Here is a 15,332-nt window from a genome sequence, read left to right on the forward strand (position 1 = left end):
CATGTTATCACAGCGCTCGCGAATACCAAATAAGACGTGTTTAGTATTCGTCATCACCTGCAATATTAATTTACAGCTATGCGTTTGAGAAATACACTGTTATTAGTGTTAGGATACTGGCGGCCATCTTGATGACGTCATAACTTTAAATTATAAAATTTATTGATCTGCATGGCATTGGTAGATTCATGTTCAACGGCCGAAAATGCGTCAAAATGGTCCTCAATCTTGGCTTTAATCATAAGTAACATGATAAAAATAATTATAAATATGCCAATTAACGAAAATTAACATCGAATTGATTTTAAGAATTATTGCGCCCCCTAGGGTCCAAAAACGACATATACTACTGCCAAGGAGTTCGTTTGCAAGCCCAAGACAGAGCTAGGCGTGAGTGTCAGTGTTAAGAAAATGGTCGATAAGAAAATTAGTCTTAAAACAATAGGCACTGCCATATTTATCGTTATTAGGTTACTTACACTTTGACCCTTACACTACAGAAACATCAACTTACTTTTCATTGTAATGCAAAATCCTGAATATTAAATAGATGATTACGGGTATTAATGGAAAACCTTAAAAATAATTATACGTATTAGCATAAGTATCATGACAGTCTCTACCCATAAAATTGAAACAAGTACAATAGCAGGCTAGAGACAGTTTTCAAAGGGCGGAAAACTACCGCGCATTACGTCTAAAAATTTACCGTGTCTATTTCAAAGCCTGACGTTGTAAAATATCAAAATTACATAGCCAATGGATATTTAATAATACATAAACTAGATTGTATATATGGTATAAAATGTATATATATATATATATATATATATATATACACGTCTCAATATAATCATTATCCCTAAGCATAAATAAATACATTCTATAAGTCACGTATTTTAAAAATTAAAAAAATTAAAACATTTTCCGCAGTCAAACGCGTCTTCAAAAAAACAATCTTAGAAAATAAATAAGATAACTTAAATACGGATAAGAGTTCTAACATGAGTTTTTATTCTTTGGTTAATTCTTTAATTCTAACTTTGTTAACTTTTTTATGTTATTATCATAAAGGGTTTAAATTGTATTAATTGTTAAAAGCGGGCTATAAGAAGACTTGGCCCTCTGTAATTTTCAATGTAAACCTAGAGCTCGAGGAAACGGATAAATTAACGGCCAAAATTTCAAATAGCCATATAAAATTCGATTGCGATTTAATATGCAACAAATAAGTTTTTATTCGTATAATTTTCGGATATGGATATAAAAGAAATTTACGGAAAATTTCTTCTCCGAACGTCGAGCCCTATGTAAACCCAACGAAATAAGCAATCTTTTTGAATTAGGAATTTGATTTGATAATTTCGCTTAGCAATTTTTTTTGCAAAACGTTGTTTGAAACAGCAACTGGAACCCTTGAAAGTACGTTTTAACCGAATAATAATAATAATAATCAGCTAGGCTAATACCCAAGGCACCACCCAAGTCATCTAGCGACTTATAATGCCTCTAAACAGGTCGCCGGGTTACAACGCGTAGGAGAGTGGTGGCGAGCCCTTCATGCCACGCGAGCCAACAGCTCCCTTCACTTACTATTACCGTTAACCTCGACAAGTGTTTATGGGAAGGGGAAACCTAAGAACTTGGGGGAAAACGCCTTTAACCAGTGGGGAGAGAACTTGCAAACTCAACGCAGAAGGAGTAGTTCTGAGTTTACACCCGGTGCCACAAATTTGGATTTAACCCGGCTCCTTTAGCTGAAAAGCGAAAGCGCTAACCAATCCACCACGCCAAGCAGTATGTAGAGGAGTCAAAAAATTATTTTTTTTATTCTGATATTAGCCAGTATACAGGGTGTTACGGATAAGAGTACCGAAACTTTCTATATGCATTCTATGGGTCTCTATGAGTAAAAAATGTCAAATAAACATGGGTCCTAAAGTGCTTCGTTTCAGAGATATCGGCTCCCAAAAAACTACCCCAAAAAACCGGACACAGCCTTAATTCTGGCAAACAATATTCTTCCTTGAACGAAATTGTTTTCATTAAACTATCAATTGTTTTTTATCCGTGAGGCGAGACCCTTTAATAACAAGTGGCAAAAGTTCTTTAATGTCCTTTTAGAAGTAAAATGAGTTTGAAGACAAAGCCATTTTAATTTTATTGCCACGGTTCCAAATAAAATAAAAACATTTTGTCGTTACGAACGATTTTAATTATCAAAATTAAAGATAAAATGTCATAAGATTTCTAAAAGAATGCTTTTAAGTTTGTCTAATTCGTTCTGTGGTTAATATGGCCCGTCCGAGAACGCTTATTGGGTTAGAAGTTCAAAGATTCAATAGGTCGTCTATTTGGAAAAACCAGTCGAAATATTATTATTATTACCTCTCTCCAGGTTACATGCCAATCACAAAAAAACAATGTTTAAACTTTGTGTCGATCTGACACCAGTCTTTTAGGAATCTACTGCTGGTTGAATCTTTGAGCTTCTAACCCATTTTTCTTGAGCCCGTCCGTGCAATAAGCGTTCCTAGACCAATGTGCCATATTAGCTACAAAACGAATTAGACAATTTTAAAACCATTCCTCTAGAATTTTTATGACATTTGTATCTTTAAATTTAATAATTAAAATCGTATCACTAAATTAAAATGGCTTTGTCTTCAAACTCATTTTACTTCTAAAAGGACATTAATGAACTTTTGCCACTTGTTATTAAAGTTTCTCGCCTCACGGATAAAAAACAATTGATAGTTTAATGAAAACAATTTGGTTCAAGGAAGAATATTGTTTGCCAGATTTAAGGCTGCGACCGGTTTTTGGGGTAGTTTTTTGGGAGCCCATATCTCTGAAACGAAGCACTTTAGGACCCATGTTTATTAGACATTTTTTACTCATAGAGACCCATAGAATGCATATAGAAAGTTTCGGTTCTCTTATCCGTAACACCCTATATACCTTGTAAACAAAAATAATCGAACGCAACAACTGGTTTTTCCTCAACTATTTGAACTATATATGAATAAAGCTATAACGATCTGGCATTTTATGAACTTTGCTTTTAAGCTTGCAAAGAAAAATAAACCAAATAAATCGTTTTCCATCAAACAGATTATGGCATTTTTTACATTAAAAATAACGTTAGTTTAGATAGTTAATGTCACCTTGTTACTTTAAATTTCAATAGTGGGCATAGAGAGCGGTAATGGCGACCGACGCCCACGTTTGCGAGATGGTTTTTGTCGTACCACCATCTATTGGCAATAAACATAATTATTATGACGTTACTTCTCAAAACAAAGTGGAAGCCTAAGGTATGAGTTTAAAGTAACCTCCTCATTTACTTTTTCAGTTAAGTTAAAATGCTCCAAACATTATTGCAAGCTTGAAAGTCTGAATTGTTTTGCTACTGCAATAGTATGTCGGGGATGCTATAGCTGACGACATATTATTTAATAGACGCTTAAATAAAACCTGTTCAGCGATTTTCCTAGAAGAAGTAATACAGAGCCAGGACATACTTGTAAAAGCGTTATATTTTATTATAGAAGGGCTCGTTCAATTTCACACTCTATCAACTTTTCGTTAATAATAATAATAAACATCAGCTAGGCTAATATCCAAGGCCTAACCTTGAGAGTCCTGTCCGACCACACAGACGTTCCATTTGAAACTTCTACGCTACTGAACTTAACCTATATCTCAAATAATAATGATGTACTTACCCCATCCAATGGAGTAATACAAAAGGAGGGATTTTTGTTCGGCGAAGGCGGCAGCGATTAGTTTGTGCAGGTAGAAGCCCTCGGAGAACATCCACATGTAATTGCTCATTCGAAAATATTTGGTCAGCATGAACAGGAATCTGCACCACAACTATAATAAGAATTAAGATTTCACACTGTCAATTATTACATTTTGAGTTTTTCATTACGAAACAATTCGGAATGTATGGATACAGGGTGCCAAATTGGATTGATTGGGAAATCTTTCTGAAAAACTGTAAAGGTGGATTTTTTTTAATTTCTTGGAAAATGGAAGATAAATGTTTAATTTAAAAATTCAGCCAATATTGGGAAAAATAATCAAATTTTAAAAAAAAAAATATTCTTTTGCCGCTAAAACAAATCGTAATTTTTATTACCGTTTCCTCAAAAACACAATCGGAAAATAGATACTTCACTTAGTGTCGAAAAAATGCTATGAAATTATTATTGATCCTAATTTAAATGCCTCGATCGAGAACAATTTGGACACCCTGTATAAATCTAAATTACCCTTGTATTTATTATAATTGTAAACTATTAGCTAAAATAAAAGTTTTTATCTCTCAAAGTTTAGTTTCTAAGTTGATTTAGTCTTTATTTTCTTCAAGCTACCCAAATTCTTGGTAGCTTACTTTTAGAAAGCTGGTTCTCATTTCGCCAAAATTGCACCGATGGCGAGGTTCAACTTAAAATACTCCGTTGGGTTCAATGAAGCATTTTGTAGTTGATCCATTTTTTCCCAAGTGGAAACCGGACATTAATTAAGACTTTAATTAAATACGGGAAAGATAGGAGCCTTGAACGAGACGTTAGTTGGTCGAGGAAGTTACCAGAGGTCTGGGAATATCCGGGACTTACTTTGCCTTCTTGTTTCGACGATGTGAATGAACAAGTCGGCCAAGGCCGTAATAATAGTTCCACATCAAGCATGTAGATATTAGGGCAAATTGAAATTAAACATACCGTTGTAAAAATGAAACGGAATTTAAAAGTCAATCGGTTCCAAAATTATAAGACTGCGTAGTTTTTAAAAAAGTGTTTAAACGGGGTCGGATGAAAGGGGCTGACAAATCGCCGCTAAATACTTTTAATCAGCGGACCTTACTTTAGCGGGTAGAGGAAACCCTAATTAATATATCTTAAAAAAATGGTCTTGATATGTTTACTGGATAAAAAGATATGGAAAGTGTTGCAAATGTGGACGCCAACAACGCCAACAACGCCAACAACAACACTTCACAACTATCTGACGAAAACAATAGATCCACTCTATATATATATATGTGGGACTAAAAATGGAGATAAAACAGTGTGTCACGCAGCTGGTAAATAAGGGACATTTTCCCTCAGACTATGCTGAAGATGGAGCTATATAAGGCTGAAGGGATTTAGTAATCGGAATAAATTATTTTCTCAAAAAATTACCCGCTGTTATTTAGCTACTCTTTTTGTGATATTTTGTCCTTGCTGTCACAAAGCGAAATTAACACTTTGGCACAACGTGGCGTTTTCTGTCTTATTGTTCTCCTATCTTCACATATTATTTAAAGACAGTGTCGCCATGCAATTTTAATCGTGGGCCAATGACCACGGTCTTATTAGATACTGTACACTTGGTTTCCTTATATTGGCAATCTGTTGCCGAAAAATTATAGTCTTCGGTAAATCTAACTGGCAATATTGCTTTCGAGCACAGAGATCTAATAACTTCGGTTCCTTCCATGGAGAGAGATTTATTTGGAGAAGCAGACATTATTTTATATTTAACAAAGACAATAATTTATTAAATTTATCAATAGAAATTTATTATATTAATTATATAGAAAAATTAATTGTTTTGGGTTCTAATTTTAGCTAATTTCATGGTTTTTCGTAAGATATTATTGCAAAACAAGCCTTGGTTTCCATACATATTTGATAAATAATTTAAACAAAAAATTACTTTTAAAAACCTTATGAAAATGACTAGTCCCATGTCCACATTTGCATAAAATTGGCATAAAGACCATAATTTGCTAATGCCTTGCGTTTCGATAAATATTGATGGTGGACTCCCTATCAAAAGAATAAATCATATGCTGATATACGGTCACTAACGGTGCTACACCCAAGGGCCAGGCGATTGTTAATTTCCACAGGCAGTGGATAGGAAACTGCGCGACCATTATTTATGTTAGGACGTCGAAACGGCCGTAGCTGCTTTTAACTAAATAAAACGCTTTTAAATTGTACAATAGTTCTTATTTTAATTTAGTTTTAAATACTTTACGTCGAAGTTATAATAGTAAGTAAGTATTGATTTATTTTAATCTGAGTCCAGCCAACCTTTAATTTCGGCTAATTTCGCTTGGTTAATTAATATTTTGAACATGGGTGAATGTTTTTATTGCAACTAAATATTCCAAATATATTTAAATCTAAGCAGCGAGACATCGACACCGAAACCACGTTACCCCTATTCACTAATAAACGTAGTTCATATTCTTAATAAATTAAAAAAAAAACTTTTGACCAAAAAACTCACATTGTTTTGCTCCAAGATGGTTTTTCCTGGGGGTCCATCCAGCTCGTCCAACATGACCGTGCTTTTGAGGATGATTGAGCAAATGCCGTTGAGAATTAATGAGCTGAAGAAATTCTTGTGCATCGAAATACGATACACCTGAAGTTGTCTGACATAAAACAGGAAGATCAAATACACTGTACATTTGCCATGATTTAAAGTAACTTTTAAGTTATTGTTTTTCGTCTCGTGGTAACAAAAGAACCGTTTTATTCTGGTATAGGAGTTACGTATAACATTACTTTAATTAAATAATAGATGGCTTTTAAAATTTATTTTGCGCGTGAAAATACATGTACATGTTATGGTCAAAAAAGCAAGTAAAAAAGGCTGTTTGCCCAAGACATGTAGTGGCACTGTCGCGCGCAAAAACGTAATTTCAAATTCGGTCAATTATTTGAGAAATAACCATTTGGTGTTGCGCAATATGCCTTCACTAGATGAACTTGAAAGTTAACTTGGTGCCTTACCTAAACATTTTACCAATTAAATATTCGCAAGAGCGCAACATTTTTGCCAAACAATTGTTGCCAACACCGTCACCGAGTCTTTTAACAAACGAATGACGGACCCCAGGGTTCAAAACCAAGGTTGGGCTAAAATGTTGGCTCTTGTGAAGAGGCCTTAAAGTCAAGGCAGTTTTTAAGGTTTTCCTGATATTGCGTTGACAAAGAAAATAACTCTTATTATTATATATAAAAATTGTAATACTATAAATTTAATAAATTAATTATTTATATAAAGTAATTCCTTTTGTTTCATTAAGCATGGAATTTTCTGACTTAAACATTTCGACCTATTCAGATAGCTATGGTTACACTGTAATGGTTTGGATCTGTACTAAATATCTAAAGAGCTACTTTTGAACTGATTGGTTTTTCTATAAGTTTGGGACAACGCGCTGTATAGTTGGCCAAAAATGGGACTCACTTGTAAATGAAGAAAATGACTAGTGCTGGAATGAGAAACACAACGGAGATTGTGTACATTGCCAAGTGAAATATTAACTTCTGACGTAGGTCCTGCCAAAATTAAAGAATAACGTGATTACATTGCATTTCATCGAAGCATATACGTAATGCTTTCGAGTCACGAATTAACACAGAAAAGGTTTACACTACCGTGGAACCATCTCATTGCCAAGCGTTATATTCAATGAACTCATTTATCCACTACAGATTTTACAACAACATTATGTTATCTTTATAAATATTTTCTATTATGGCCATGGTTGACTTAATTAATAATTATTAAAACAAAAGATCTGCTACTTCTTGGTTTATTTTAATTAAAATCACTCGGGAGCTTTCGGATCAATTGTAAGACGCGGCTGAAGAAGGACCTCGGTCCGAAAGCTCCCGAGTGATTTTAATTAAAATAAACCATGAAGTAGCGGATCTTTTGTTTTTAATAATTATTAATTATGTTATCTTATTAGTAAGTAACTAAAATATTTTGGGAAAGGTTTCTATTTTAGGTTAAATGAAGCTTTCAAGAATAACATTTATTCACATAAAAGGTTTTAAAACGTTCATTTTCTGTTCTGAAAATTGTGATACGACACATATTAACTTTTATTTTTATCTGTACATATATGAATAAAAAAAGGTTGATTTTGATAAGTTGAAAATGTTTTAGTGTTATCAGACCATATAACATATAAAATATCTCGATTATAAGCACTACTCCGGTTAACAGATATGAATCCATAACAATAACCTCTGTTTTTATGATTCCTTACACGGACAGATAGATAATGAATAACTGAAATACTTTATGAAGTACATACTGCCTGTCTTAATAAGGTTGTATTAAACGCACAGTCTACCAATCAGTCGTCAAAAGACATCGTTATCTTTTGTATCTGTTTTCTGTTCTCTAATCTTTTACATAAATTTCATAAAAAGTACTTAAATCTAAAATCTTAAATATAGATTTCTTAAAGATAGTTCTCGAGTACTTCCCCTAGCTTGACCCGGAGAAAGGGAAAATATTACACCTTGGATAAATAATATGAGCTTCGCTTACTGGATATCGAACTCCTTTTTTTGGTGGTTTTCAAATTGCTGATAAGCATTTAGCGCCATCTACCGGTTTTAGCGATTTGGTGGGACAAACATTTACACGTGAGAAGCGCGAGATAGCGTGTTTACGTTCTTTTTACAAATTAAGGCTGATAAAAATTTCTTATTTTGGAGAAAGTAAGTACCAACGTATGTAAATATTTATTACTACATTATTATTATTCATATATTTCCCCCAATAAAATGTTTAGAGCATAAATACGATTCTTTGGTAAAATTAGGTCTTACCTCCCGCAACCATTTTAACAACTTATAAGTCGGAAAAGTTTCATTCCATGATTAGTCTAATATATTGTTTGCAAATTTAAATAAAATGACATTTTCGCCAAATGTTTTCGAATCTTAAAGTAAAACTGAACCTCTAGACTAGTTTAAACTGATAAATAATATAACACTATTAATGTTTTGTAGTGTGTTTACTGATATTAGACATTTTATATCGATAAAAAGTTAAAAACATTAAAAAACCCTTAAAAAGTAATTTATGTTTTATTTTTCTGATTTGCGGAAAATTTAACGGAACAAGTTCTGGTAATTTTTCCGCACAAACCGTTATTATTTTGAAGACTAGTATCGGCTCCCAACCTCTGCTGCTACGCTGCGCTCACAACTAAAAAAAAGCTTGTCCCACCATTCTCCAAAAAAGGTCACCCCGCCCGCTAAGTTGCCCCCGACTTTTCAGCATTTTGTGTGCCGATTTGTAATGCATTGGAGTGCGGTATCCAGTAATCCAGAAACCACGAGGTGAGCAAGGCGCTGCCCACAAATGATTGCACTTGCATGATAAAATGATAGGAAAGATATTTGTAACTGACGTTTAGTCTTCCACACGAAGCGTAGGATGTCCACTCTTTTCTCCTTCTTTTGTCGAAATACCAATGACCAGAATCCGTACAGAGCTTCTCAGCATATTCTGAAATTGGATGAGACGCTCGTTTTTACATGACCTAGCGTAAAATTTATTTCATTTTCGACTATATTCTTCACTGAAAATAATTTTCTATTCGCTACCGGTGAAAAAAAAAATTAACAAAATTTAAAAAATATACATATTAAAACGTATCCGCTACCTAATACGTACGCCCTGAAAATTTCACTATTCTAGGTTAAATTATTTTTAAGAAAAATGAATGTCAGTGTAATTAAAGACACCCTTTTAAAATAAGTAAGGTGAGCCGCAAAATAAGTCCAGAAATATACTAAATGTTGGACAGTAGTGACTTTAGGAATTTTTAATGGTAAGCTACAAATTGTATACCCCGCACACTCTGTAATAATCTCATTCGTCTTTCATATTAGATTTCATATTTGAATTAATTTTACGGAAGTTATAGGTGGGGAAATGGGTCCTATTTATCTTATTTCCAGAGCTATGAATACACTTATAAATCTATGAAGATTTTCCCTTTTAGATTAAGTGTGAATTTTGCCCACTCTATTGCCCACGTCGTGAGTTAATCTTAAATCAACTGTCAGCTCTATCATTGCCACCTGCATTATGATATGACCCTTGTTATTAGAAATGGCAATGAATCTATCCGACTTTACTGGAGGGCGTGGTGCCATCTATTATTGGCATAGGAAGCTAACATACAAAATAACGAATCAGTATCCTCGTCAGAGAACCATGTATAATAATTATAATTAGACCACTTATACTCTACTTAATTGTTAGTGGACTTTAACCTAAATTATATATCACATAAATATATTGTTAAAAATTAATATAATTTAAGTTATTGCCATATTTACAAACGAGCCAATCAACGGTAGGGGTACTTTTATGTCCCGCTTTTTGGGTCAAAATGTAACTTAAGTATCTTGTTTTGATTTCGACGTTAGCGACATCTGTTGAAAAAAGAGTTACTTCACGTCAAGCCGACACTTACTATAAATGCTAATTTTCTGATGGTATGTTCATCGAGTGTACACTATTATGTGAAATTAAATTTGGGGAACCCATTGAAATTTCAAGAAAATTGTGGGTCTTTGGAATTTCTAGGTAGGCTTTATTCTGCTTCAACTTAATCTTAAATTTGTTAGTTATTGCATCGGGCAACTTTAGTTTCGTTCTATTTCTTGGTAGTGTGAAGAGGGTTGTATAAAAGATCATGCTGTTATAGAGATATGCAACTCCCAATACCCTCAGCAACCCTCAATTTTTGCCGACGTTGGCTCCCCTCGACGTCTGGAAGAAAGCTAATGAGATGCCATAAACGAAACATGGGTTTTCCCCGGTCGAGCGGCGGCACTGATGCTTGAATTTTTCTTGACGCGTTTTCGTGAGAGTTTCCTATCTCTATAAGCGCAGCGACTAGCAAGATCTCTGGTTGTATAGACTTTGTGCTTACTTTGGCAGGATGGCTTTTCGGTTTTAAAGTAAACGTGGTCGGCGCATGGCACTCTGGACAAAGATCCACTCGGCGTTTCCGGGAAGCACTGCCATCCGTCCCACGTTCCAGGACAGAAGTCGCTCGTCTCTGCGAAATAACACAACCGTGAAAGCTGGCAATCTTGGTTGCATTTGACCCCTATTACGTAATTGTAGAAGTTGATGATCTCTCTCTTAAGCCACGGTCACACTAGAGAGCTGAAAACCCAGCTTAGGTCAGTTTGGACAACCGACGATAACTCCTGGTTCACACGTGCGAAATTGCTTCACCCCGGTTCGCTTTGAGCCCAGGTGCAGTGGCGTAGCCAGAAATTCGTCAAAGGGGGGGGGTGTCAAAGTATGTGAATGTTAAGAGGGGGTCGAGAAGGGGGGAAATTTAGTACAGTCAAATTTAGGCCCAAGGGGGAGTGTCTGGACCCGGAAACCCCCTCTTGTCTACGCCACTGCCAATGCGGTCATTTCCAATTATGACCAGAATTTTGAAAATACTAAATCGTATCCAAAACAAATAGTTAATCATGTTTACTATACATAAAGTAATATTATTTGTCATTTGACATTATTTAGAATTTTATTCCCATTATTTTTGAAAATACGAGCAATTTTACCTCCCCAGTCCCACCATGTCGTTTTGAAAGCGATTCTAAACGAACCGACTTGGACGAGTTGCTTCCCAAACCAACACGAAGCGATTTCTCACTCTGGTTTGGAAAACTAGTTATCTAAAATGAAGCAATTTTAGGGGTAAATGTGAACCTGGCTTTAGAAGAAAGTGTCCTTCTAAAGCCTGATTCCCACTTAGCGCGAAATTTAGTTTTCGTGAGACTAATTGATGGTCACGAATAAAATTTTCTATAGAGCAAAGCTACGGCGAAAATTAAATTCGTCGCGAAAATATCGAAAAGTCGTTAAGTGGGAACTAGGCTTTAAGCAGGAAAGACCGATACCACCGTTCGACTGGAGAGATAACTATATGAAAATGCGACGACGTAAAAAAAACAACTTTTGGGGTGAAACTAATCTTTATTAGAGAATAAATCTTGATTCCCCCTGAAACGATGTTTTTTATATCGTCGCATTTACGTGAAAGAATTACCGCGTTTTTTCCCCCAAAAAGTCGCTCCTTTTTTATTCGTCTCATTTCTATGTCAACTAATCATTCTTAGTTTCCCAAAAACGTTGATAATCTTACGTCGTCGCGTTTTTATATAGTTCATCTAACTTAAGGAAGGGCTCCTTTTTATCAATAAATCTTATTTTACCCAGAATCTTTTTTTTACTTCGTTGCGTTTTTATGGAAACTAATCTTTTTTTAGGGAACGGCTCCTTTTTATCACTAAATCCTATTTTACCCAGAAATGTTTTTTACTTCGTCTCGTTTTAAGATAATTTATCTTCTTACACTGCTTGACCGTCGTATTAAAGTCATTTAAAATCGCTAGATGGCTTGGGCTTAAGGTGGTGCCTTGGGTGTTATCCTAGCTGATTATGATATGTTTTGTATTTATCTTTAGAAGCTCCCGTTGATATTTCAAAAATTGTTTTAAAAACTGGCGTCTAAAAACCACAGTGTCACTGTATACAATGCGTACTGCTTATTGGCTGACAGTGAACGTTTGATATATTCAATTTCCTTTTCCGTGACAAAGATCATGGGCCAAATAATGATAAATCCAGGACATGACTCTATGCGAAAAACCCGTCCAACAGCGCTAACACCCGAAGCACTATTGCCTCCTATAGAGAAGTTTCAGTTCGTAGCTTTGGCTATGGCCGCCATTTTGTGCGGGATTTTTTCTCTATGGGAAAAAGCATAGGTGACGTCATGTCACGTGATACTGAAATCCCTGTATTGGGAAAAATGCGATATCGCGGACTTACGTCATTTTGGGGCAAATTTTTTAGGGACAGTTTTTAAAACTCATACTCGTAGTCGCCGTAGTAAATATCCTGGAATATATACTCACATTTATCACATATAGTGTGGTTAGTAAGTACTTATTTTTATACGTAGTTAGTTCATAATTAGTATAATATATATAATTAAATAATATTAAACATATAATTTCCTAGAATCTTTAACATTAATTTAAAAATTAGGGGCCGAATAAGGCAGGATTTTAGAATTACAACCGCCACGTATTTCCGAATTCCGACTTAGTCAACAAAAGATGGCGTTCGGGAAACCGGAAATTTTTGCTTGATTTTGCTCCCAATTTTTTCATTTGCTCCTTTTCCCCCATCTACTGAAATGGCCGCCTGTATCTTTTGGTAGGCCTCCGGTGGTATGGTCTCTGTTACTATAGGTACACCGGGCTATAAATTCTGACACACTGTATCTTTTGGTGGACGACCAATATAGTACGTGTGAAGGTACCAGAGTCATGTCCTGGATTTATCATTATTTGGCCCATGCATAGAGTAAGTTGTAAATTATTCGTTACCGCCTCAATTTTGTTATTAAGCGAAGCTCGTACGTTTAAAATACTCAAATATTAAGTTTCGTTGCTTTCCGTTTCGTAGTTAATTAGAAGTAATTAGTAGAACAGCCAAACAATTTGAATTTTAGCGTGGTGATTGACGTCATTGACTACACGTTATTTCTCATTGGCCGCTATCCTCAACAAAATGTAGATGCTAATGATTCCGTGGCCGAACTAAAAAAATCTACTATAGAACCATGAGATTCTACTACGCGAGTGCTTAATTCTATTTTTAAAAACCCGCACGTGCTAAATTGACATCGGTATATCGACCAAGGATATTGAAAGAATGATCTTGGTTGGATAGTGTAATTTACCAGATTCAATGGAAAATATTCTGAAAAAAAAAAGCCGAAGGTAATGTTGTCACCATAGACGAAATACTGAAGGACACTACTCGGGCTGCCTTCTACCACGCTATCTCCAAAGTTTGACTTCTGTATCCTGGCAGATTTATGTCACTGGGGAAGACACGTGTTCGAGGGGTAAAAACCGACTTTTCAGGGTCAAGAGAAGTGATCACTCGCGAAACACTATTGCCCTCTATTGGTGAATTTCGGAACTATTATAAATGAAATACTGTCTGATCTCTCAAGAAATATTCAAACATTGTATTTTACGTTTTTAATAAAGGCATAAAGTGTTTTTTTAATTACTTACCGATGGTTAAATCACCAATAGACCTTTAAATAATCGCACGCTGGCTTGATTTAAATACACGTGGAGATTCGGTGGTCACCTGACGTTTTATTTGACCCTGAAGTCGAAGCCAGCGCGCCTTTATGAGAGAATCGCGAATTAACTCCATCTATAGTTGTTACGGAACGTAAGCGGGAAATGAAAAGCAGCCCGAGATGTGTCCTTCAGAAATTCGTCCATGACGTCACAAACTAGACGCTATATAATTATCGTTCAAAATAAAAGCCACATCTGGGCGCTACACGTAAATTTCATTTTAATATTAAACTTAACGACGGTATTCCATGAACTGAGATAATATGACTTATACACCGAATAATATCCTCAGGAAGTGGATTATTTTCTTCGGAATAATACTAGCTAATAATAATAATAATACTTTAGCCGTTTTAGGTATCTCACTGATATACGTGTAATAATTTTATTAGTTTGGTACTCGTACCCGTGTAAACTGAAGACGCCACGCCTTTGACGCAGCATTCGAGAGCTTCTTCGCAACAGGATGTCCATTTGACGATGGCCGTCACCGACGAGAAGGTGGCGTGGATCGGATGACTCAGATTGGTCCATATCGCGGGGTACGATTCGTTCGTCAAAGGGTTGACCAATGACGCCCTTCGCCTGTCGTATCTGCAATTAAAGTTATAAAAGAAAAAAATGTCACAACGCGTTTTTGGAGTGCGTTTCTAGGTGGAAGCACCGGACGGGAATCCTAATAAAAAAGGGACTCGTCAGTAAAGTAAGTGGAAAAGTTTTATATTTCACAAAAAAAGGTCAAATGTCAATGTAATGTTACGTTAATATCACATTTACAAAAAGCCAATCATCAACGCTAGCACAGTAGCAATTGTAGCTTGGTCAAATTTGTTCCAAACTTGTTTGTGGCAAAAAGGCTTTAAGAGATAATAAGCTATTTCTAAGATCAAATGGTTTTTTCTTTTACGAACAGCGACTGAGTTTAAGACGTTGATTCCGAATGTTACCATGACAACAGCAGTTCGAGCTCGCACACATTCCTACAGGCCTCTAACGTATGCTGTAGTATCTTGCAATCATCGTAACGCGTCTTATCAAAGACGTTGTTATACTATCATAACAACAACTTTGCAACCTGTTTTGATTTCCTGTTAGGTTAAGAACGATTATCTACCGCATTTTATAGATTGACTTTTAAACATGTTAGGTTAGTTAAATATATTCATGTTTTATTGCGCAGGAATTAATACATTTAAAGAAGTTTTTTTTATTCCAGGAATACTTCTGCGCATGTTTTCATACGTTCATTTCTGAGAAAAATCATATCACCTCGAGCAGAATTCGAACCTACAACCTTTTGGTTAT

The 15,332-nt window shown here is 35.2% G+C and overlaps 1 protein-coding gene across 1 annotated transcript in view; it reads right to left on the bottom strand.

Moving 5' to 3' along the window:
* The window catches only part of LOC149926178 (calcitonin gene-related peptide type 1 receptor-like), an 87,688-nt gene that overhangs the window by 22,566 nt on the left and 49,790 nt on the right, over window positions 1-15,332 (bottom strand). The window contains exons 6-12 of the mRNA XM_090160748.1: window positions 14,434-14,621; window positions 10,769-10,897; window positions 9,233-9,330; window positions 7,264-7,355; window positions 6,295-6,442; window positions 3,729-3,879; window positions 515-575 (exon numbers count right to left, since the gene is read on the bottom strand). Of these exons, the coding sequence (XP_090016874.1) occupies window positions 515-575; window positions 3,729-3,879; window positions 6,295-6,442; window positions 7,264-7,355; window positions 9,233-9,330; window positions 10,769-10,897; window positions 14,434-14,621 (867 nt within the window). The remainder of the gene's footprint in view (window positions 1-514; window positions 576-3,728; window positions 3,880-6,294; window positions 6,443-7,263; window positions 7,356-9,232; window positions 9,331-10,768; window positions 10,898-14,433; window positions 14,622-15,332) is intronic.

This window comes from Leiobunum rupestre, chromosome 10, assembly GCF_980474605.1.
Source record: "Leiobunum rupestre chromosome 10, qqLeiRupe1.1.hap1, whole genome shotgun sequence".
Taxonomy (NCBI): Eukaryota; Metazoa; Arthropoda; class Arachnida; order Opiliones; family Sclerosomatidae; genus Leiobunum; species Leiobunum rupestre.